The following is a 24,531-nucleotide window of genomic DNA, read 5'->3' as shown; positions in this document are numbered from 1 at the left end:
AAGTTACATTCCTCCCTCATGCCTTATTCTCCCACTCCACAAAACCTTTTAGCACCATACTAAGGGAAAGCACTAATTGTCTGAGAGTTGAAGTCACAGCATAGTCCCGGCCCCCCCCCCCCCAAAAAAAAAAAAAAAACCCTGAGACCCTACAAAGTCACTGCAAGATCTCTGCTCTTGTGATTTTAATCCTTTCCCTATGGCTCCTCACTTTCATTTCCTGTATTTCTGGCTCACAGGGAGAAGCTGGGGGCAGTTGCTGATGGTTCCAGGCATGGGAGATGCCAATGTCATGGAAACTTTTTTATCCACAGAATAATTCAGTAAGTCATAATTTCATTTGTTCAAGGACAAAGAAGAAATGATGAAGGAGGTGGAGGGAAGGTTTTATTAGTATGTAATAATCCCGCCCAAAAATGGCAGCAGGGAAGTGGAGGGGCAGGCACTGATGTAGGGCTGCAGAGGACTGCTTTTCAGACCTTCCCTAGGAGGAAGCTGCAGGGAGCTTGATCCTTCTTGCAACAGGTGGAAAACATTAACAAAGATGTTAATAACTCACCTTTTAATGCATTCATATGTCTTCACATACACTGCAGGTGTATGCCAGGCAGCTGTGCATCACAGTGCCCTCCTGGCTACAGAAACTGTCCTTCATTCATTCTGCTGGGTCAGGTCACACATGTGGAGGGAAAAGGAGAAGGCTTGGAATCTGCACAGGGAGAAGAATGCTCCTCAGGGTAGAGTGATGCTCAGAGAGCCACACTGGAGCACCTAGCTCCCATCTCCATCTGTTGGAGGACTCCGCCTGTATCCTGGTGCCGCAGGAGCCCCCAGGCCCACAAGCAGAGCCCAGAGATGGGATTCACACCCCACGTTCCCACTTCCCATCCCTATGGGGCTCTGCAGCCACCCCAGGCCAAGGGCTGCCAGATGGGTCCCCTCCTGCAGCAAGGAACAAACTCACCTGCAGGAGGCACTGTGAGGCCACCCTCCCTCCAAGTCCTCCTTCCCTTTGTTCCTCTTCACAGCTGCTTCATGCCTGCATCAGCCCATGTGTGTCAGCTGTGCAGCAGCAGGTGGGCTGAGCTCCCTCTGCTAAAGGGGGGAGAAAAGAGTGAGTGGGAATGGCAGTGCCTGATCAGGAACCAGGGAGCCCTGCTCTGCCTCCACTTCCCCCTCAGCAGGGATATGGCACTGAGCAGAGCCTTCACACATCCACAGCACCTGCTGCCACCACTGCCTACCCAAGAAGCACAACAGCAGAAATCCTTTGTTTAATACTGTAGAACATTTATTTCTCAGAGAGAAAATATAGTCTCAGACAGTCAGATTATAGTAGGTAAAATTAGCTTTTTTTTTTTCTTTACAAGCATAGATTTTCTTATTACCTCTCTTATACCATCTGATATAAACAATTCTAGAAAGCAAATAAACTCACTTTCTACAATAAATAGAGCAATCTGTGCTTTACAGCAGTGACAGTCACGTCTCGGTCCCGTAGCAAACAGCAGATCAGCCACTTCCCATTCTGAAATGTCATTTAAAAACAACCAACCAAAAAAATAACAATATCCCAGATTCTGAAAACGTACACAGGTCACAAGTCCACAGCTGAGTTACCACCCAGAGAAGTGTATGTTCCTTTAAATAAGTTACACCGTGTGCATATAAAAGACCCAGCGACACGACTGAGGACTTCAAGAATGGTGACAATAAGTCTCAATAACTTAGAGCAGTACTGTACAACTATATACAGAACGTCCTTCCCTCGCCACACCCCAGAGGCATTATTTCTATTTGTACAAAATCCTATGCCCCATCTCTGTATGTTAAAGGAATCTTCCTTAAAGTGTGGCTCCGCGTCCCAATGTATAAGAATTGGTATTTCTAAAAAAGTAGACCACGTAGAAATGGCAGTGATTACTCCCCACTATTCATTATTATTATTTTGACCCCACATTCTCTTCAGTATGAAAAAGTTAAAATAATAAAAAAATATCGAGTTAAAAAGCAAAATGGTGATATTCAATCTACAATCTTGCTCTGCACCTTTGGTTCTTAAAATGGGAAAGCAGAAAAAGGGAACACACAACAGAAGAGATCAGAGAAATTTTAAGTCCTTGGCTAATAGAAAAGGATTTGTCATCTGTTTCCAAACATTGGCTGCCCATTTTTGCAACGCAAACTCAGAAAGCAAAGAGGGGCTGCAGCAGAGCCAGGCTGGTTTGTTTCTTAATGGATGACAATGCCAGAGACCCACACAGCAGGAAGGGATGCACGCATGTGAGAGAAGGCAAAAAGGCAAAATGGTCGTGTGCTCTACTTAGTGCTTGGTTTCAATCCAAACCAAGCCCGAGGAGAACTTGAAAGAGACAGAAAGAAGAAAGGAAGAGGAGCCTGACACCAAATGTGCATCCAGCAACACAAGCGATGCGTCTCCCTCCAACCCTGATCAACCTCAGTGCCTGCAGAGCTGCCCCAGCACAGGCACCTCCAGAATCAGCTTTGTTTCTTCAGAAAAAGAAGTTATCTTTGCTTAGACTCAAGGCTGTACTAAACCATGGTATGAACTGCTACTGCAACGAGCACAGTCACAGAAATCCGAATTTAAGTGTGAAACTACCAAATACATTTCTAGGCCATAAATGCACACCAAAAAACACCACAGGTAATTTGTTTTTCATATTTTAAGCTCTGTGCACCTGCATGTATGTGTGTGCAGCAGAGGGGAAAGTTACCAAAATACCTCACTCATTTCCAAACGCAATGCAAGAAATCTAACGTAAAGCACGATGTATGTAGGCAGGAAAATCGTGATACCGCCTCCCTGCTACCATTTCTGTGATGGGACAATCAATTTCATTCAGAAAAACAAAAAGGCCAGTGACGGTCAGAGTAAGTTTGGCACAAGAAAGCCCAGCTGTGATTTCTGTACAGGATCCTCGTTTGCTTACAGGGGCGATGGGTTCAGGGAATGACTCAGGGCTGACTGACACCCGAACTCCTGGCAGCACGGAGGAGGCAGCAGCAAGAAAGTGCGACGAGGTCCAAACATCTCAGCGTCGAGCTCTGCTGCATCAGCTCACTGTGGCTCCCGCCACCCAGCAGCTTTTCCTAACGCCTCGCTCCTGGCCCCGCACACCGAACATTTCGTCTCCTGCCAGCTCTTCAGCAGGGCACATTCACAAAGAACCCCACAGTCTCTCTGGCGCGCCGCGTGCACCTCGAGGAGCGCCGCCCACTGCTGGGAAGGCGGGGCGCTTCGGCCGCTCGGCGCCGGGCTCCCTGTGCCGACACAGCGACGCCTGGAGGAGGACCGAGGACCGGCCGCCCAACGCTCACAGATAGCTGGACGGAACGAAGGGATGATCCCCCCGCACGCGGCTCATGTGAATCATGGCTCTGTCATACGCCACCTGCACGGACTTGCGGATGCTCGTTTTTCGTCCTTCCATCATCTTTAGCTTGTCCACAGTGTCATCTACGCCGAGAGGGTAGACCTTGTCACGTGGAAGCCACTGCCTGCAGCAGAGAGCACAAAGCCCTGTCACCAAGGGCATCGGGACAGGGATGGGGGAAAAGGAGAGCAAGTACCTGCAGGCCTCTTGCAGCCTCTGGCTGAGCTCTCTGCAGGAGGCAGGCTGCTCCGTGTGCCGGCTCTGCTGCACAGCTGCAGCAGGCCAAGGGATCGGCCCCAGAGCCACCAAGACGTGGCCAAGTACTCCGGCCCCTCAGGAGCAATTAATCACTGGTCACTGTTCTCCCCAGGAACAGATACTTTCATATGATTTACTTTTTTTAAAAAAATTAACCCCCTACAATAGTGCTGTGAATGCTTAAATGCCAGCATTGGACACGGGAGAAGCATCTGCAGCCAAAATACCCTCCTGCACGAGCACTGATTTCTCTTGACTCTCCTTCCTCAAACCTTTCAATTCTCCTTAGAGCTCCAGGGGAAACTGGGAAATTTTTGTATCCCACAGAGCAGCAGACATAGGGAATTCCAAGTAAGTTTTACCACCAGAGAACTCTGCCTTCCAGGAGCCTGTAAGCACCACGGCTGGGGTGAGTGCAACTGCCTGAGTATCATCCAGAAACAGGCAGCTTCCAGTACTCACAGCCCACGTCCATGCTGACCAAAAAAGTCTCAAGTTGCAAGCCCTCAGTCTGTACCAAGTCTGGTGTGCACTCATTAGCCCGGGTTAAGTATCACACTAAGAAGGGCAGCATCTTTCTGAATGAAGTCCGGCCCCTGGGAGTCACATCTCAGCTCAATGCATTTTACAGGCAGCCAACACTGGCAGCCCAGGGCTCTTCATGTGCCTGAGTAATTTTGTGATGATGTGATCTCTAGGTGGAGGACGTTCTGCTGTTCACCATAGCAATGGAGATGTCCTGTTCTTGGGACTGGGAAAAGCAGGCCATCTTCCTCACTTAGACTTTTCTTGACAACCGCACATTTAAATTCGCTGATTTCCATGTAACATTACCATAACAGTGGTACCTGTGTGTTCCCCTCTACCAAAAGAGGAAATCAAAACGTTCTTCTCTGCCATGGCACTCACCAGAGGCCCCAGCCTGCCTGCATCCACTCACCAGGTTCTCTTGTTGTCAAAGAAAAGGACGAGGAAGAGCTTCTCGCCCGCCTCTGTCTGTCTCTGCTCCCCCAGCTTCAGCACATCCATGGGTGGGACTGGGATGGGGACTCCATTGTGGAGCAGCCCCTCACGTGGCATCTTGGGATCGATTATCTGGTGACACAGGAAGGACATTTAAGCACAAACCCTTTCAAGAACCGCAGAAAATGCATTCTTTTTCCTGCTCTTTCAATCTATCCAAGCTAGATTATTAAAATCTACTTAGGAAAATTTTTTTTACAAAGAGACACTGAGGCAGAGCAAGCAGTTTTGCTTACGCATCCTATCTTCAAGGCTTCTCCTGTGGAAGGGAAACCAGTCAGTCCAAAAACCGAGCATATGAACTTGGGAAAAGGAAGTAGGTTCTGTGTGGATACAGGTGCACATATGATAACTGGTCATTTAGTACAAAGTCAGCATTGTGTTCAGCAAAGGATTTCCCTCCCTCTCCAAACTTGCACAATAAATTCAACATCAGTGCTGCACTCAGCAGGCATGACATATTTCACAGCAGATCCATTTTGGTGCAGTTCTATTGGCTTCAGTGGAATTGCTCAGATCTACACTGCTACAAGATGTGAATCGGAGAGTGAACAGGAGAGGAGAGACCTCCTCTGGCACCGAGAGAGCAATGTTTTGTGAATTCTCTCCAATGCTCTGAAACAGTGAGCACAGGAAAAATTAACAGTGCAAAGAGAAGAAAAAAGCCAGCCACATACTGCATGGTTTTGGGAAGTTTTCTTTTACGTCTGGCTACGCTGCACACTAGTGCTGCGTTCTGGGCTGCCTGCACTGCTGCTACAGACTGCAAGAGAGCAGAAGGTACTTACCAAGGCAGGGTAGGAGGGATAACCACGGCACTTTGCCCACACAAGCTCCAAGGGCTCCAGCTCAGCCTGACTCTCAAAGGACATCAGGAGAGTTCTGCCTAAGGGACAGAAGAATACATGGCTTAGGAGGGCCCAAGGCCCACCAAGCTGGATCTGTCCTCAGTGAAACTGATGAAGCTGCATCTGAGATTGCTTTGGGCCACTGTTCAGAGAGCTCTTTTTCATTCCTCCAAAATGCAAATGCCCAGACTGCTGTGATGTCACTGGCTTTGGGACTATTTGATTTTTGCAGGAAATGCCTGGTTCCCATTGACAGAAGTGTTAGCTAACAATTTTTTCAAACCCAGGTAAGAAACGTTGCAGGAGATCCATTCAAGACATGAATGACTCATCTGCTAGCTCCTGGTCAAGGAGCAATCTGCCTTACTGCAAATCTCACAGCAAGCAGTGCTTACATCCTGGGGAATGGACAATACACGGCTTTACCAGAATTCAAACCGAGTCTGGAAAACACTGAATACAACACGAATGTACTGCCAAGCCAGATCTGATGGGCTTCACCATTATTACATGACAAACATATTCATCTGTTAATGAGATAATCTTATAAGACACAGAACAAAATGATACTAGTTCTACCAATACAGCCCCACTCCGTAAGTTTATCTCCAAGCAGGGTGGTGAGCACAGGGTGCAGGCAGTCAAGGGACTCCATCCTAGATCCTGCAGGAGGGCCAAAGCTGAATTCTGATTCAGCAGCGCCGTCATAAACCTGCAGTAACTCCTTCAATGACAAACCATAACCAAGATGAGAGTCTGGTCACAGGAGTGCTGCTACATTACTGCACTGCTTTGGGTAGTTAGGAGTGCTACTTACTTACACCGCTGTGCAGCAGTCTGACAAAGATACTGACTTTGTTACCAAGACCTTGAAAAGAAAGACAGCAATAGGAGAGGAAACAGCTATGAAGTCATCTCCAGAGAGACATCTCTTATAATTAGGATTTACTGTTTGCATTGCACTGTCGTGACAGAGAACTAGTTGTAAATCTGGAGAGGGCAGCGCCAGGCACATCACTCCAGACTAACAATAAGCATCTACCTGAGGAGAACTCAGGGCACAGACAACCAGCACAAGTGAAAGCAGAAGCAAATTGCCTCTGCAATAGCCTGAATTAGTCAAAAGCAGCATGTTAACACACAGCACAGGTCAGCATCCTGCCTGCGTAACCTGGGTAGCTCCTGCAGGACTGGCTTCCAACATGCACTGAGAACTGCTTCCCCTGGTTCGGGTAGGATGTCAGCCCTCCTGTGCTGCAGGACACGACAGAGGTGTCCTGTAAAGCTGAGCTCCTGTGAGCCATTCTCACCTGAGCTGCTGTAATCGGAGTCTCCATTCACACCTTCCAAGAAGGGCACCCGAGAAAGGGCTGGCTTCCCTCGACTTCGCTTAGGAGGCATCAAACCACTGTCAGAATAGGGAAAAACAGATTACCCTTAAAAACACACCAAATAAACCGTCCCCAGCTGTTTACAATTTGGAAGTTAACTGCACTAGTGCATCCCTGGTGTGATAAGAACACCGAATACCTGAGCACAATGTCTCCCCTGGTGCAAGCACATTGGGCATCATCTCAGTTTCTCCATGAGCAGTGAAGGGGGCCAACAAAAGCCCTGTTGTTAACACAAAGAAGGAACCCAACCAAGGCTTTGTACTGCACAGCTGACACAGTGATGCTTGGAAGTCACATGAGCTCACTCAGTTGTGCACAGACTTCAAAGAGGACAGAGTAACACTCCAACATGCTGCTTTCTATCAGCAACAGTCCACAGCCTAAACATGCTTCCACTTCGTTACTACAAGCATTTCAGAAAACGATCCCACATGAAGCAATCATGTCTTTTCCACTTATTGTAATTCTTTTTCATAATTTCCTAAAAAAACACCCAAGTGCATTTGATGCTCAAGAAGAGTGGAGAAAAAGCAGTAAACAGAGCTGCTCATAAATGGAATAACTGTACAAGTTATCCAGGAGACATAAGCTTGTTTTTTAATTCCTTGTTTCGTGGTTGTAGCATAGCTCTAATGTAATTTTTGCTACGTGAATTGCTTGCAATTACCACGATAAGCACTTCTATAGCATTTTTTGTCTTCATAAACACCAACTAACAAGCCCCCACACTCCCCTGTGAAACGTGAGAGAGTTTCCTCTCTCATTTCCCTATGGAGAAACTGAGGTAAATACGGTGGATCCACGAGGTCAAGACATGGTTTTAAAGTGAGCTTCTGGCTCCTGCTCCTGTTCGGAGTGAGCCATGAAGGATTTCAAGGGCCCCCACAGCACCACAGCTATGCACGAATCCACATCTCTCCTTTTTGCACCCACTGAGGCAGCCCCCTGTCTAACAACACTGTACTGAAATCATTTTGTGGGAGACCTGCACCTTATAGAAGAGGCAATGACGACTTCTCTGAACGTTTGGGCACAAAGCACGTAGAAATGGGGAGAGCTCAGTGAATGTTCAGTTTCACCTGTGGTGCTGGGCTGCTCACTTGAGATCAAAGCGCTTTGCAGCTTTGGCTCTCAAGAAGCCCAGGAAAATACACATCAGCAAAGAGAACATACTCATACTGAGAAACAGAAGTGTAACATTTTAAAATCAAGCACTGTTTTGAGACCTATGGCACAGCAGGACAGCACGGAGCCTGAAAATCTAGGTTTTAAGCAAAGAAGTCAAATGACAGAAGTCAAACCAACTAATCCAGAAAGGAGGTATTCTGGGGAAGAGCACAGAGCCTTACCTGCAGGTTTCAAACAGCAGCCCACTGCCCACGCTGGGGCTGCGCTCAGGGTCTGCGCTGCTCTCTGCGTGCTTTGCAAAGCCATTGGTGACTCCTGCCAAGGAGACAAATGGGAACTGGCTCAGAGAAACACCACCAACACACAGATACCAGCAAGGCCTGATGATCTGCTTCCAGAAAGGCAGGATCAGCCACAAAGGCACTGAGTGCTTTAAAAGCAGAAAAGTTCTGCATTGAGTTCTCCAGACTCAGCTGGAAGCAGAAGGTGACTAACGAAAATTATTTCTACTCCCCACACATGGAAAACTAGGCAGCTTTTGAAGGAGTAAGTGCTAGAAAAGTGTTTGGAGACAGTAAAGGAGCCCATGAGTTCATCAAATGCTCAACTGCCACACAAAGGGGAAATACATGCCAAGGCTACTATTATTTTTCGAGCTTTAACTAGCACAAGGAGCACACTGCTGGGAAAAACCTTGTTCTGACAATCCTGATCACCCTGACCTGCTTCTGCAGTAACACAGATCTGACATACCAGACACTCCCTCAGTTAGGAGACATCAGTTGTGTTTGAAACGGTGGAAGGAAGTGAATCACAAAAGCAGTGCTGCAATTCAGGAAAAAAACACTGCTTCATCAGCAGAGAAAAAACATCACTGCCTAGTTATCAGTGATTTTCTGGTGCCATGCCTATGCTATTCCATTTTTAATCTCAGCTTCTCTTTCTAAGCTTTATCCACTCTGAGTAACTCCTCTTTGCTTTCTGTACTGGCAGGCAACAACAGCAAGTCCCTGTAACACTATAATGTGATGGAAAGCACAGTAATAATAGCAGGGTGGTACAATCCTAGACCGCAGCAAATAAGGATAAGCCCAAACGTAGCAGCCACAAATACAGAAATGAAGGAAGAAAAGCTGCCTACCTTCAGAAGGCCTCAGGTAGGCAGGGATCTCCAGAAAGATACCCTCACCTCCACTGCCAACCCTAAGTGAGGTCTGAGAATGGTGGATCCTGGCTCCACTCCTTCCAGTCAATCAGCTGCATTGCAGGCACCTGAGCTCTCCTGGGTTGACCCTGCCTTCCCACCAGCTGCTCCATCAGTGCTTCAAGCCCTAACTTAGCATTTCCACCACAGTCCCTTCACCAGCAGCTTCTCCTTGGAGAAGCCCTTTGCGTCTTCTTTAACCTGTTCAGGTGAGTCGTTCCCAGTGTTCAATCGCTCTCCTCCCACTCTATTTACCAACAAGCCTCTGACAGCCAAATAACTTTAAGGAGATATCTGAAGTATGAGCTAGTTCAAATATTTCGTGTGGGAGCTGTCCCACGATGGCAGTTAACAGAGAACTGAAAAGCAATCACACTGCTGTCACTCAAATGTTCCTTTTTACCGCATGTTTTTCTAAATTTGATCTCAGATGCTTGCAGGTCAAATTTGAAAAGAACATGCTCAGTTTTCCCAATAATTTTATCTCAATCTCAGAACTGAGGATTGTAGCTGGTTTAAAAGCAATGTTTACCATCTCTTAGTGCATTGGTCCACTGCACACTTTCAACCAAAGGCACCTTTCTGCAGCAAGAAACTCACTCCTAAAAGCGGCCTATGCAAATCTTCCCATGAGTGCAGGAACACCAACATTTCTCATCCCTTACTGGAAACACCAGAGCCTTTAGCCAGGCCATTCAACATCTTTGCAGGCAGCTGGGCTTGCCCTTCCTAAGGTGGAAGACTTTCTTACAGTAACCCTGCTATAACTGGCAAAAAGAAGAATAAATTGTGACCCACCCTGGATTTCATCTCGTTATTAAATATCTAAACCAGAGGTGTCTATAGCTGAGCTGTTACCACAAACTCCATGAACAGTCAGTGAATAAGGGTGCAATTCATTACAGACACGTCTTGTCAGCTCTTTGCTAGGAATCTGCAGAAGAGAATGGGCTTTTCTCAGGCACCTCTGGTTATGGCAACTGTGTCACCTCCACACACAGAGTTTCACATAAGCAGCTCAGATGCAGCATTCCTACTCTCAGCCCTAAATCTGCAGTTTCTATGTGGACAAAGGGAAGATAAATCCCATGGAATCACCTCTCTGCCCTGCCTGCCTGGGTGACTTCTCTCCATCGCTCTCGCTGTAATTCCTGCCCTGTGGCCGCTTCCGGGTTTGTCGCTCCCCATTGGCACAGGAGGGCAAAAGCTGCTCGCGGTCCTCTTCATTCTCCAGGGAGCAGTCCAGGCCTTTTTGCAGCTTCACCCCATTTTTAGCTTTTTTAAAAAGAACAGATGTCCGTCGGCCCACACCACTGAAGGGGGGGCTCATGAGGCTGTCTGCAGGTGGCAAGGCAAGTCCGTTCAGGCTGTTGTCACTGAGCAGGAGCTGGAAAGCTTGGCTCTCCCGCTGCAGTGCCTTCTTGTCAAAGAAATCCCTGTCTGACATCACCTTCTTCTGCAGCTGGTTCAAGGTCTTGCTGTCATGGATGGGTTTGAGTTTTGGAGGGTCCTGCAGCGATTCCAGCTCTGAGAAAGAGGGTGCAGGTCCTGTGGGCTCCAGGGTGGGAGGATGTGGGAGCTTGGCATCATCTGCAAAAGGAATAAAGAATCCACTTGAACATTTTTAGAAAGAGTTATTCCTAGAGCTACCAAACCACTCCTGTCCCTGTAGTATGAACAGCAGCTGTTGCCTGCTGACATGCACTGAGAGAACTGGAGGCAGCGCCCTGCTACAACATCTCACCTCTGTCCCCTTCCTCGTCCTCTTCTCTCGACGTTTTATCCAGCCCCTCTTCCCACAGAACAGGTTCCCCGTTGGCCACGGTCCTGCTCTGCTGCTGGGCCAACTTCTGCCGAACAGAGTTGATCTCCCGTCTCAGGAGCCGCATGCGTCGTGTCCGGGCGCCGCTGGACCGCATAGGGCTCACTATGTCCAGCTTCTCAAGCAACTCCTTCAGCTGGGCCTCCAAGGTGAGGTGAGCCCTGTTCTCTGGCAGGAGGATGTTGTCCACTGCATCAAAAGAAATTGTAACAGTGAAGGGAAAGAGCATGGCTTTTTGGAGAATGGAACTCCACTCGTGATATTGGGATCACAGCCATGCCTCATTACCATCAACGCTATTTATGAACCAACTGCTTTAGTTTGGGTATTTAGGAATTGTTAACTTTAGAGTTCCAGACTTCCTCCATCGGGTAATGAGCAGCTGAATTAACTTGCACTGTCTTCCCGCTCCCATTACTGTCCCAGACACAGCAGCTGAAGAAGTGTCTGCAACCTACACAAGACAGCTTGCAGTCCAGGTCCTTTGCAAAAATGAATGGGAATAGAAAGTCTTCCCTAGGACTGCTTGGGTCCTGTACCATAATCCCATATCATCCCCTTCCAGCCCATAGCAATTCATCTAATCTAGTTGGTCTACCCCGTGTCAATTTGCTACCTACAGTGAAATGTTTTGCACTTCCTGTGCAATTCTAGAATACAGGTGAAATCATGTCAGTTTTTCCATTGTGTTCTGCCTGATTATTTGCCACGTTTTAACCAGGAGAATCACAGAAACGGAGAAGGAAAACAGTCTCACCTCAGCCCCTGAACAACACAGAACTGTCTTCATAATAAACTGCCACAAAAACATAATGATCATTGCTCTGATTTACACTGAAACATATGATCTTTGCTCAGAACAAAAAACTCTAGACCCACATTGCACTCTTCTTTAACATACTAAGTTTGTAATACATCCAAGGCAAATATCAAATATCACAGGCAGATAAAATACTTTTCTGAGGCAAACATGCACTGGAAGAGCTGGAGCTAAACTGTACCTAGCTCCAGCCTGCCTGAAATCCTGAGGCTACGAAGGAGTCAGATACATGCTTATGTAAGTGGAAGGATGGAAAAATTCTGTTCTGTTGAACCGTCATCACGGTTTTCACACAAACTGAATGACACGCTCAGAACAAGGCACGCGGTTACGATCCATCCTGAAAATAAAGGTTAATAAAACTCACCATCCTCCCAAGAAAAGCGGTAAAAGTCCTCGGTTTTGGGTGACTCGGGCAGGTGAATCCCCACATCAGTGTCAAAGCCAATGCTTTCAGCCTGCCGCCGCACGTGACGCAATATCGCTCCTCCGAGGTCTCTGAGCCGGACAGCTGCTCGGTGGAAAATCGTGTCTTTAGCATTATACCTCATGCAGTTGGTAACTATAAGGTTAAAGTCTTCCTCAAACTCATCCAATGTTCGGTACAGGTGGGACTCCAGCTTCCGCCTCATGGTGGAAAAATCCATTGGGTTGGAAATGAATTCCAGGTAATCTGGAACCTAAACATATAAAACCTGTACAATTACAAAAACCATTTACTAGCCAACTAGAGCGCACCCATCATAAGCACTCTGAATGCCCTTTCCACCTGCAAGGGACAATGCCAGCACTTTATTTCTGTGTCATCCAGGCAAGGCACACATATTGTCTCTCCAAAACATTACTCGTCTGAGACGCACTGAAGCTTCCAGAAAACAAACCAGAAACCTTATTTTGGCCTAGAAAGATACCCACACTGTGAGTCCTCTGAAATATTCTTTAGTCCACCAGCAGCTTGGGATAAGGTGGTTTGTGCTTCCCAAATTATGACAGTACTTGAGTTTCTGCCCAGCAATACCTCATCTCCAACCCATCAGACACCCCTAGGAAGAAGACTTGCCTCGTCCAAGTTAACAGGCTCTGCAAAGATCTGGGCAGCATCCTTTTCCTGCAGCAGGTCCAGTGTTGTGCGCAGAAGTACATTGAATGGCGTCAGCCGTAGCTCCATAGCAGCCTGCTGAACCTTCACCTGGGAACAGGAAAACAGCGATGAGCACAGTTACCAAGGATGGGACAAGCAAACTTTTCTGCTGGTTTCTCCTGAAACATCAACTCAGTTCCACTCAGCGGTGGAAACCTCAGGTCATCATCACACCACTGGCCTGCAGACTCACTGCTGAGAAATTTCTGGCAAACAGCTTGTCCTCTCCTCTCCCTGTGCAGGATGCACATTACTAGACAGCAAATAGACTCTAAACTTTTTGTATGAGGAACTCCTTTTTATTCAATCTCATAGAGCCAAAACAAGAGGAAACCCCATAAAATTAGAAGATAATACAACTGAAAATGAAGACAAGATGCTTTTTGTGCTGGTAAATCATCCTGTAGAACTCCTTACCCTGAGATACTACAATGCCAATTAGCAACGTTATCAAAAAGTTAGAACTATTTAGGCCTTTACACAAACAATATCCATAAGTAGAGCAGTGAGTACAAAGTTTAACATACAAGATCTCACACATCAAGGCAGAGCCAAACAACACTGGTTAGAAGTAAGCAAGTTTCCCAATAGATTTTTTACACTCTGTGGATTTTCTAATAGTGTTTTGATTTCAAGGAAACAGTTTGTAGTGTTGTTTTGATCTCTTACGCTGCGACTCCACTCAAAGGAGAGTGGAACAGGATAATAGTATTTATTTCTCTTTTAACGTTTTAGTTTCTTAGATCTTATATTCCCTCATTATGTCATTAAATCAACCACTTCAATAGCAAAGGAAAGCAAGTCTGTGTACACAAAGCAAACTGTATCTGCTAAGACATGCTTAGCAACAAGGCAGCATCAATAAGAGAAAAACTGCTTCTTCTCAAGAAGGGATGATAGAGGTCGGAAATATAATTTACCATTAGGTATGCAAATACACTTTCCCAGCACTCTGCAGCCCAGCACTGATTCTGAAGACGGAGGCTGGGCAGCACAAGCCTGTGACGGAGGGACAGACAACTGCTCTGCACATCCGGAAGTCAGAAAAGAGAAAGAGGCTCCACAACACGTGGTGCTCGCATGGTGCTGAAGAGCAACTCGACAGCCAAAGCTACCAACCTGCTCCCGTTTGAGTTTCTCCCTCTTACGGATGAGCTCAATGAGCAGCCGGGCCCTCTCCAAGTCGTGCCGCAGTTTCTGCCAGTATTTCAGCTCTTCCTTCACTGCACTCGTCTTCTCATCCTGCTCCTTCTGTAACACATAACAGTGGGATAAGATGAGGAAACAACTGGCTTCCTTTGTTTTCTCTTCCTTTATAGGTGTCCTCCATGCATTGCTCTCATAGTCTTCCTCTTCTCTACTTGTCTTATTGTTCAGATTATATCACCTCCTTCTCACAGCGTTTCGCTGCAGAAAACACAACAGCAGCCTTTCTGGATTTCACATTATCTCAGAAGTTAGGCCTGAGTCATACTGTAGCTAAACTCCAGGAACATCCTGCATGCTTATTTACACTCTCCCTGCCTTTATATCAAAGTTCATTACAGAGGCTGGAAATTCTTTTTGTTGGCTGTTATACATCGAAGAAGCAGCCTGAAGGGTTTACAGTACAAAGGCAAGGCAGGCAAAAGTATGGCAGAAAAAGAGAGCTATTACTGTCCTCCAGGAAATTGAGCCACAAAGAGATTCACCAAAACACACCGGAATAGCTAAGCCGGGGAGATGAGCTAACAGTTTCCAGGACACGGTTCATTGGTTTCACAACGTAGTTCATCCTTCCCTTCCTCAATCTGTAGCTTTCCAAACGGTTTTGAGGCTATAGCTGAAGCGTATACACTTTTGTATGACTGCCAAGGGAAGGATGAAAAATGCTTCACATGATCTAGATGGCTTATATTTATAGAACATTTGTTTTTATGAACTTGCTTATGGTAAGTACTTAACGTAATGCACCAAGGAAATGTCGAATTTCCCCAAGCTTCAAACTGATGAGTGGGAAATATTTTCTTTATTTTTCATCCAGAGCAGTCTTTGTGCAAACCAAAAATCTATAAATTCCTCCAACTACAGTAAAAAGATAGATGTACAATGCACAGTAACTAACTGGCTGTGTCATGGGGCAGAGTCTTAGTATTTCATTACTTCACCAACTGCTTGTGCCAAACACAGTGCTGTTTTACAGCGTCAACTGACCCTGGATGCCAGCTCAGAGGAGGAAGGAAAGAAGGCCAGAGCTGATGATTATGTCTAAACTTGCTTATGAGTGTTCATGGAAGGGTCAGAAATTCAAGCTGCAAGAAGAATAATCCAAACTGGAATTTGGCCAGGACTCTGGAGCTAACACCCATTTTCTCAATGAGTGCATTCTTAATCACTAGTGAGGAATGTGGTTCTTTGACTCATCTGACGGGTCAGAGCAGCAGGGGCCCATCTTGCCTTTGCACAATCCCAAGTCTCCTGACTCAGGTGGAAAACTCTTACCTGCTGGCTCATCACCACCAATTCTGGTGACACAGTGACATCCCACTGATACACTAACTCAGTTATTTAGATATTAGCAAACCAACAGGAGAACAAAAGTGACTCAAGAAGAGCTATTGTTGTGTGTTTTTAAAACTCTTAAAGGGCTTTTCCATTCCTAACTCCTGATGCTTGCCATGCTCTGGAGCCAGGGGACAGGCTGGCAGAGCTGTACCTGCTCAGCATTCCTCTGGGACTGGAGATGTGAGTGCAGACGTCGGATCAGGGGCACTCCATTCCTCGCCTGCCGCTTCAGCAGCCAGTAGTTGTGGAGCCTCTGCATGAACTGGCTCTTCCGCTGGAGGGAGATGCCCCTGCAGATTTTGTTCAGCCTAAAGGAAGCAAAGAGGTGTCACGGAAACAATTGCAAAACAATTAGAACCCTGGTGATACCATCTGGCTTCCCAACAATGCTTTATGGCATGAAGCTTTGTGCTGGCATGTTGATTTGTGCTCTGAACCACAGCTGTAACTGGTACAACCTGGGGCCTCCAAATTGAGAAGATATATATGCTTACTTTTCACACTACAACCCTATTTCAGCAGCAGTGAGGCTGGAGGTTCTAACTAGTTGCCACAGCAAAGTACGCAATCACCAATTCAGCTCTAAGGATTAACTTCAAAACTACCCCAGCCAGAAGAACTTGACTGGGGTCACTGTGATGTTCTTAATCTGGACTCCTGGACAGGAGCCCAACAATAATACAGTGCCTATTTTAATCTTTTCAAACCATTCATTAGATTATACATGGTGTCTTATCAGCAGTTTTCCAAGCTGGAGTTTTCCAACTCCAGCTGAGTTTGCCTACTGAAATACTGGCAACACATCACCACACTTCCTCAGCCACCAAACAAAAACTCAGCACTGTTTGAAAGAGAGCTTGGAAAAAAAGTATACAGCCAGATTCTAAGCTGCTTGCAACACGTACATGTTTAACACGTTCTGCAATAAAAGGAACAATTAAGATGCTATGAAATGAGGGGATTAAAAAAACATATCAGTAGGAAAATGACTTCCATTCAGCTGCAAGCTTGTTTCACAGTCATGTATGTAAACCTGTATCCTAGATGCATGCTTGCCTGTTAGGTACCACCAAAGATCTGTACTATGTAACATTTTGGGATTGTTGCTTGGCAAAGCAGGGAAACCAGTGCACAACTGGCACTTACATGGAAGAATGCTGGTGAGGAATGTTCCTGCAGAGCATAATTTGAACTCAGTTACTGCTAGGTCTGGACTGGAGAGAGTGCTTCCAAGTTCAACAAAGAAAGGGACCAAGTCCTCAGAACAGACCCTGTTCATCTTCTGCTGTCCAGCTCCAACACTCACCTGTAAGAGGGAATTTGTGCAACTGTCACCATGGGCACAGATGAGCGCCCATCAGTCCCCTCACTAGGCTCCTTTTTGATCTTCTGCTTCAATTTTACTTGGTTCTTCTTTAGGGACCCTTTGGGAGTGCCAGAATTGCCTTCCTCCTCCCTCTCCTCCTTCACAATGCCCTCCTGCCTCCCACTGGTAGCAGCTGAATACCCTTTTTTCACTGTTCCAGGTGGGGAATGGCTCTCGCAATAGGCAGTCTTACGCACAGTGAATGTTGTGCCATTGATGCTGGTCTCCCTCATGGGTTCAATCTTCATGAAGAGACCAGCCCGCTGGGCACAGGTGACATGGAAGGCAGTGTAACAGTTTACTTTGTGGCATTGGATAGCAGCTCCCATGCCTTTCTGCTTGCAGATATAGCATGTGAGCTTCCATCGAGCTGGGGGAATGTTATTTATCCCTTCAATGGGCTCCAGGAACACAGTGTTTGCAAAGCAGACCTCTGGAATCCAAATGGCACAAACCACATGAGCCCAGCGGCCATCGCTGGTCTGCTTGAAGGCTCCACCTTTGTTTGGGCAGAGGACACAATCAACAGGATGAGAAGGGGACTGTAAGCAGCAGCGGCAAAGCCACTGCCCCTCAGGAATGTAGGGCACACCGTAACACTCCTGGTGCACAGCCAGATTGCAGATATCACAGAACAGGATGACATTGCTGTTGTGACACTCATCGTCCATGCAGACACAGCAGAACGCGTCCTCATCGATGACGGACTGCTGGGTGCTGTTGTTCCGGCTCTCAAGGTATGACTCCTTTTCCAAGCGGTCTACCAGCAGCTCAAAAGTTTCAGCAGAAACCATCCCATAACCATCCTCCCTTCTCTTCTCATTCACCATTTCCAGCCATGCCAGATCCTCTTCATCCATGTCATACTCCACCTCTGCATCAAGGTCCTCGGGAGGCTTTTCAATGTATCGGTAGTAGGCGGCAGGGAGAGGAGGAGCATCTGACTGTTTGAAGGAGTCCATCACACGGAAGTTGGGCTGGGGTAAATGTAAAGATGTTCCTGATGTGTATTTGGAGCAGGATTCCTTCTTCTTGCCTTTGGAAGGTGTTTTCTTGGATTTTGAAGGGAAAAGGGGCTGCTCGCTGTTTTCCTTATTGCTGTTGCATTCTGTGATGTCCTGGGCGGTCAGTTCATCCTCGGTGATGATTTTTAAGGGATCGTAGATGCTGATGCGGTGCAGCCGCCCGTCGATGTCCACTTCCACGATGCGCTGGGCCTGAGCGTATGTCAGCGTCTCCCGAGTGGGCGAGCACTTGAGGCTGTAGGGTGAGGGAGAACGCCGGCCCTCCAGGTTCTGCCGTGATCTTCTCTGAGGCTTCCTCATTGCTGCAGTCCACCAGAGACCTGCAACAAACCAGGACCAGCATGAGCCACGGAGACAAGCAGACAGGAGCAGCACAGACTGAAAATGCACACGGCATCACAATAGAAAAGCATTTCAACTAAAGGCCTCAGCAATTTTCGGCTTGCAGAGTTTACTTCACCTTAAATACAAGCAAGTATTGGATATATCAACCATTTCTGCAGCGTATATCAGAGCAAGGCACAGCACCCTCCAACTTTCTCTACTTGCAAGCCAGGAAATGTTTCCCATACCAACAGATGAGAAGAGTAGAAATGGGTTTTAGAGAATGTCATGTAAACACTTTGCTATGCACTGAGATCAGCAAACTATCCAGATCCTCAGAAATGCAGACAGTACTCATTAAACCTACTTGCAGCATTCAATGTTTAGTTCACACAGGCCAAGGAGTTCTTCTCTCTGTTCTTTTGCCTGTGAGTTCCCAGCAGTACACATAATGAGCTAAATATTAGATCTGGTTTTCCAGACCTAAAGGAAAGCACTCCTCCTGCCCTACAAAAGCAGTGCCCCCTGCCAATCTTTTTCTTTTTTTTTTTTAAGCTGAGCTCCACATGAGAACATACACCAGCAGTGCTCCCTCAGTTCAGAGGGAAGTTCACCCATATCTCCATCCCACTGCCACTTCTTCCTTCACCCACATTGAGAAAGAGTTCCATGGTCGAAAAACCATCTACCAGCTTTGCCTTCCTTTCTCCTGAAGTTGTAGCTGGTTTCTCACACCATCCTGCAGACAGAATGTGCACTGAGCTAACCCATGTTCTCCACATCATGCAAAATGGGTTAGAAAAACCTGTGAAGAACCAGAGGATGAACTGAGCAATGCAATGGGTGCTAGATGCACATCCTTTCTTCTCTTTGGCAGAATCTACAAAGAAGTAAAAGGGAACGAGTACGGGAATGAGCAATATGGATCCAGATGGACTTACAAGGCTCAGCATCTGCCCCTCTGAAGCCACAATCCACGTTCAGGCCCTTGAGCTGGTTCAGCATGCAAGATCCACAGGAGTATAAGCAGGAAAGCAGCAAGTGAGTAATGCAAGGGACAGCAGAGTCAGGGATGAGAGTGCAAAGCACAGAAAGAACTAGGCAGAGTAACAAGACAGGCCAAGGAAAGAGAGAGCTGAAAAGAAGAAACGTAAATGTAAGATCTCCCCAAGAAGATAAGTCAGCCCAGAGCTTATCTGTTGCTATGCAGAGGCCTGAACCAGCACCTCACCCTTAGAGCACAGCACTTTTGGCCCCTTTCTGTGGGACCTGCAGACAAGAAAAAGCATTTGTATTTATCTGTCACATTATTTTTTGCTCCATGATGGACTTAACCTCACAAACATCAACTGAGTCAAAGCAAGCATCACCTCATGGATCAGTGCCTGCAAGAATTCATGAAGTTATTCCAGAAAGGAGTAACAGATTCCTGGAGACACTCTTCCCCTGAAAGCACTGCCGCTCTTATCCATGAGTCTGCCACGAGATGACACTTACACTAAGAAACAAACCAGCTTTGGAAAAGGAGACCAAAATTTCCTCTGCACCCACAGAAATAAGCTGCAGGTGCCACTTTCAGCAGTCCTGTAATGATAATCTGAAAGCATCATTTGTTTTCAGATGTAAAATATGAGATGACAATTTCCACCTGTAAACATAGACACTGGGATTTTCAGGATCTTTTTGACCTGCATACTGCAGAAGTGCAGCTGTACTGGTCAAGATAAGTTCAATTGCTTCAAACAGTAGGAAAAGAAGTTCTATAACCAGCATCTAAAGGCAGCTTGGTCAACAAATGGAAAACCAAGAAAATCCTGCTGAAATATGGGTTGGGTATAACCTGACTGGTGTAACCGAAGAAGACACTGGATGCAAGAAGTTTCATGAACATAAAGACACCGGAGGATAAAGCAATTGGAAAGACCTGACCACAGCCATTATTAACATTGTGTTCAGGAAAAACAAGACATTAGCTGATGACTGGCTGAGAGATGAGCAAATTTCAGCCAAACCAGCGCTCCAAGGAAGGGTTATTTTACCTGCTGACAGAAAAACCAAGAGTACGGTGTTCTTGTAGTAGCTTTAGAGACACAGTCAGTTTACTGTCCAGAGAAATTACCCAAAGAGGGCTTTTTACCACAGTAACTGGCTGCTCTAAACCAACCCATTTGCAAAGGACACAACTACTTAACAATACATAGAAGCATCTAAAACGGCACTGAAATTGCTGCCAGCCAGACCTTACTCAGTGCCTGGGATAAGAATTCCAGATCATTTCTGAAAGGCATCTGGATATCAGGAAGAGACACAACTATCCACCTCCAGAAAGCCCTGAAAGCAGCCATAAAACAAATTCAGACACGCCAAGATGAAACCCTGTGACCTTGTCTGCAACACAGCAACTTCTAAGAAGCAATCCAGGAATGTTATGATCTTCTCAGCACACTCGAAAACACCTCCCCAGCCACATACAAAAAATCTCTCTGCAAACAGCATCTGTGCATGCTGAAATGCTAAACTGCCTTGACTTCAGCAGGGTTAAACACTCCTTCAGCCTATGCTGCTTTTGTCCTACCATGGACAAATGCTGTTGATATAAAAGCAAAAAGTTCAAAAAGTTGTCCTCTTGCTGTCACCAGTGCGCTCAAGGCTTTCCAAGAATACCCCACAATCCACTTTCACTGCGTATGATGCCAGGAACAGAGGGATAGGTTCCTAGAGAGCACAACTAAACGAACAACGGGGCTGTAATGCAAAAAGCTGCCAGAGCTAAATTTAATTCTATTCCACGAGTTTGTTCTGAAATGGTTCACTTCTTCTGAGCAGCAGTTTTCATGTCTGTGGCGCACAGATGCCTGGGGTCTGCAAAAAGGAACTAAGAAAAACAAGCCCCATCAGAAGGCTTAAATTTACTACAGATAGCTTCACAGAAAAAAATGTGAGAGATCCACATACCAAATATCATTGCAACACAGGAAAAATCCTGCACAAGTGGATCTTCTAAAAGGAGGGCTAAATACTGCTGTGATCCACACTTCTGCAACGCTGCACCAAGGACCAGAAGCATCCAGTCACACCTCAGAAGACCTCAGCCTTCTTCAACCTCTCTCCTTCCCATGCTGGCAGACAATGATTTTCTCACTGGCAACAGGAGTCTTTGCAAGCCTCTGGAAGACACAAGGCTGCAGCTAAAGGCAGCGATGCTGGGGAAGCTTTCATTGTGGCGTGTGGAGATGTGGCACTGAGGGACATGGTTAGGGGGCATGGTAGGGATGGGCTGGGGTTGGACTTAGGAATCTCAGTGTCTTTTCCAGCCATGATTCTATGTGGATGTCAGAAAAAGCAAGGTCCCTCCTCGATGAACATCTCAGTGACACACAGGGGGAAGGGACCCTAAGCTCAGCTTTAGGTAAGGCTCAGCCCGGTTTCTGCACAGAGCAGATACAGGCTCAGGAGATTTTCTCCTCCTCCCACCCCTCAGCTCTGGAGGGAGGGAGGAACAAACACCTGCAGAAGTATTGAAGAAACACATCCATGAAATTGAATCAACAGTGCCACAGGAAATGAACAGCCTGTAGCAGCTGTCTCCTCTCCAGGCTCCTCTCTCCCCAACCCAAAGCACAGTGCTACACTTCACGGCTGCACTTTCCACAGGCTCCACCAGCAACACACGCTGCAGGGCTGCCGAGGGCCCACTCTCCTCTCTGATACCCACACACACTTTATGAATCCCTCCACATTTCTGTCATCGGGCGGAGATGTGGCACACGCCGGGCGTCGTGTGAGGCTGTGGATGAAGTGTAAGGAGCGGCCTGAGTTTAAGCAGCTCTCTGAAGGAACCTGCGGCAGGTGCTGTCCTAGAGCTCCTCTCAGGAGCGCTGTCAGGGCCACAGCAACCTTGCTGGCACCGACAGGGTCAAAACAGGGCACGGAGCGGGCACAAACACAGCGACGAACGCGCCTGTGAGAGGGCCCTTAGCGCCGCGGCCCGCCATTCCCCAGGGAGCGAAAAAAGTCCCCGAGCAGTAGAACCCGGCCGCAAAGAGCGACAGAGCGCGCACACCAAAGCCAGGACGCTATTGGCTACCGCCAACGCCCGTCCCAGCCTCGCCACCAATAGCAACGCAGAGCGCCGCGGGGCTAAAACGGGGCGCGCTCGGCCAATAGCGTGGGAGAAGGTGGGTGGGGCCACCTCTAGCGCCGCGGCGAGGGGTAGCCAAGATGGCGGCCGGGGGGGCTGGTGGACGCAGTGCTGCCCGATACCCGTTCCCGCGCTCAGCGCCGCTGCCCCTCGCTCGGTGAGGGCCGCGGGTCGCTCCCTTCGCGCGGCGAGCGAGCGGGAAGCTCCTCTAGCTGCGGCACAGTGGCCTTCCTGCCGCCTACCCGGTCACCTTCCCGCGACCCCGGCGCAGCGCTGCGTGAGGGAGCAGAGACCCCTGAGGGCAGGGAGCCGTGGCCCGCGCAGCGCGTTACCTCGGCGTCTCCGTGCGCGGTCTCCGCCGTCACCGCCGCCTCCTTATCGTTTTGGGTTTTTTTTCTTTCTTTTTTTTCCGTGGTGTGGGGGGAGGGGGATGCTTTTTTTTTTTTTCCTTCCTTTTTTTTTTTTTTTTTTTTTTTCCTTCTTTAAATCCGCCTCCCCCTCCCCTCCCCCCTGGGGCTCGCCCAGCCGGCGGCGGGAGGGGAGGGCACAAGATGTCGGTCCGGCCGCTCCGTCCGCCGCCGCCTCCTCAGCGCCGCCTTCTCATGCCGCTCCGCCGCCGCTTCGCCCCCCACCACCCCCGGCTCCCCCCCTTCCCGGGGCCCCGCTCCCTCCAGCGCCGCTCCCGCGCTGTGTGAGGAGAGGCGGGGGGGGGGCGCAGGGACACGCACAAAATGGAGGCGGTGGCGGTGGTGCGGCCCCGGCCGAGCGGTGAGGGAAGGCGGCGGGGGAGGGGGCTGCCGCGCTGCGCTCCCCCCAGCCCGCGGGCAGAGACCGCCCGCCCCTCCCGGTGCCTTCCCACCCCCGGGCCGAGAGGAGCGGGAGGGCCCCGGGGGCTGCGAGCGGGGGGAGGTGTCCGCCTCCCGGCTGTGCTGCTGGCTCTGAGCGGCCGGGAGGGGCGGGGGGGAATGACGGGACGCAAGTTTTTTATCGGAGTGGTCGGGTATCGGGACGGGCTGCCCGGGGGGCGGGGGGGGTCACCGTCCCCGAAGGAGCTCGGAACTCAGGAAACGTGGCACGGAGGGACGTGGGCAGCGGGAATGGGGGGCGACGTTGGGTTGGGGATCCCAGGGGCGCTCCAGTTAAGGGTTCTGTGACGGTCCCTGGGTTTGGGATTTGCCTGCGAGCTCAGCTGCAGCTGTGAGGGACCTGTTTTAGGCCCCTGGGATTGGCCAGATCCCTGCCCTGAGTTTATGAGAGTGCTTCATCCTACACCCGGTATTTCTTTTTGCAGGAAGCGCGTGGGAACATCAAAACCACATGACAGTATCGCCGGCACCAGTTAGCGCAGCTCTCCCAGAGAGCATGTAAGCCTAATCCCTGCTGCTCTGCACCCAAACAACACTGTCAGACAAATGATGGGATTAATGAGAGTCTGCATTATTTTCTAGTGTGATACTTCGGGTCCAGATGGCCTCCTGACGTTCAGAGGTGTGACAAGGTGGAAGGTCAGAGAGAGGGACAGAGAGGAATGAATGAGAAAGGAGTTGTGCTTGCCACTGAGATAAGTGATGAGATAGGAGCTCCAGAGTCTCCTATGCTTACAGAGCATAGCATGTACTTGTGCGTGTGCACTTCCCACTTACAGTCATACAGAATATTGCATAATATTGGCATCTGAACGTATAGAATTATAAATAGAATATAGAATTGTTTTCAAAGATAAAAATGTAGTTTTCCCTCAGTTACAACTATAGGATCTTCTGTCTTTCATTGTATGTTAAGTGTGGAATATCAGAGCAGCCAAGCATTCCGTAACAATCTTGTTCTGCAAAGTACTCAAATTGGACCGGGATGTGAAGCTTTAAGAACACAGGAAAAGTTTCACTTAATGCAGAACAGTAACGTTATGATGGATTTTACATTTCAAAACTTCTCAGTACTCATTTCTGTGTTTACTTCTTGAAGAAGCTACTGTTAACACATCGGAACTCAAGGATATTAAATAAATAAATATATATATATATATATACATATATATATTTTTACTGCATGAAAAGAAATTGGAGATAAATAAAGCATATCATTTTACATAAAA

General features: G+C 47.9%; 2 protein-coding genes and 1 long non-coding RNA gene across 9 annotated transcripts in view; 2 read left to right on the top strand and 1 right to left on the bottom strand.

Moving 5' to 3' along the window:
• TBC1D22B (TBC1 domain family member 22B) overlaps window positions 1–1,451 on the top strand; it is a 15,873-nt gene extending 14,422 nt beyond the window's left edge. For 3 of the 4 annotated variants that reach the window (XM_042888025.1, XM_042888022.1, XM_042888026.1), the window contains one exon: window positions 240–1,451. The gene's annotated coding sequence lies outside the window, so the exon portion shown is untranslated. The remainder of the gene's footprint in view (window positions 1–239) is intronic. The other variant, XM_042888023.1, reaches the window with a different exon arrangement.
• BRPF3 (bromodomain and PHD finger containing 3) lies at window positions 1,270–22,891 on the bottom strand. 3 transcript variants are annotated; one of them, XM_042888021.1, is made up of 13 exons: window positions 22,769–22,891; window positions 16,887–18,291; window positions 15,732–15,888; window positions 14,156–14,287; window positions 12,956–13,084; window positions 12,263–12,575; window positions 10,998–11,264; window positions 10,352–10,843; window positions 8,271–8,364; window positions 6,838–6,935; window positions 5,468–5,565; window positions 4,597–4,751; window positions 1,270–3,522 (listed from the first exon to the last, which is right to left on the bottom strand). In XM_042888021.1, the coding sequence occupies exons 2-13, from the start codon at window positions 18,269–18,271 to the stop codon at window positions 3,339–3,341; spliced, it is 3,504 nt and encodes a 1,167-aa protein (XP_042743955.1). In that variant the 5' UTR covers window positions 18,272–18,291; window positions 22,769–22,891; the 3' UTR covers window positions 1,270–3,338. The 3 variants fall into 3 exon arrangements, with proteins under 3 accessions (XP_042743955.1, XP_042743953.1, XP_042743954.1); XM_042888019.1 differs by lacking the exon at window positions 22,769–22,891 and adding an exon at window positions 21,251–21,506; XM_042888020.1 differs by lacking the exon at window positions 22,769–22,891 and adding an exon at window positions 19,237–19,388.
• Window positions 22,488–24,531, top strand: LOC122189155. Of its 2 annotated transcripts, XR_006181717.1 has the most exons (3): window positions 22,488–22,593; window positions 23,728–23,800; window positions 23,885–24,531. It is a non-coding gene; the product is annotated as an uncharacterized LOC122189155 (long non-coding RNA). The 2 variants fall into 2 exon arrangements; XR_006181716.1 differs by lacking the exon at window positions 22,488–22,593 and having other exon boundaries at window positions 23,266–23,800.

The sequence above is a fragment of the Lagopus leucura genome, unplaced genomic scaffold (assembly GCF_019238085.1).
Source record: "Lagopus leucura isolate 7727_CA_CO unplaced genomic scaffold, USGS_WTPT01 Super-Scaffold_100136, whole genome shotgun sequence".
Classification (NCBI taxonomy): Eukaryota; Metazoa; Chordata; class Aves; order Galliformes; family Phasianidae; genus Lagopus; species Lagopus leucura.
This window is presented reverse-complemented; position numbering and strand designations above follow the sequence as displayed.

What these genes read in the sequence shown, in the direction of transcription:
- BRPF3 (XM_042888019.1), bottom strand. Translation starts at nt 21,362, where the DNA reads ATGCTTCTGGTCCTTGGTGCAGCGTTGCAGAAGTGTGGATCACAGCAG. An exon ending in CCCAGAGGAATGCTGAGCAG is followed by an intron (nt 14,288 to 15,731) that starts GTACAGCTCTGC and finishes TATGTGTTACAG; the next exon opens with AAGGAGCAGGATGAGAAGAC. An exon ending in CTCCGATTACAGCAGCTCAG is followed by an intron (nt 5,566 to 6,837) that starts GTGAGAATGGCT and finishes TCTGTCCCTTAG; the next exon opens with GCAGAACTCTCCTGATGTCC.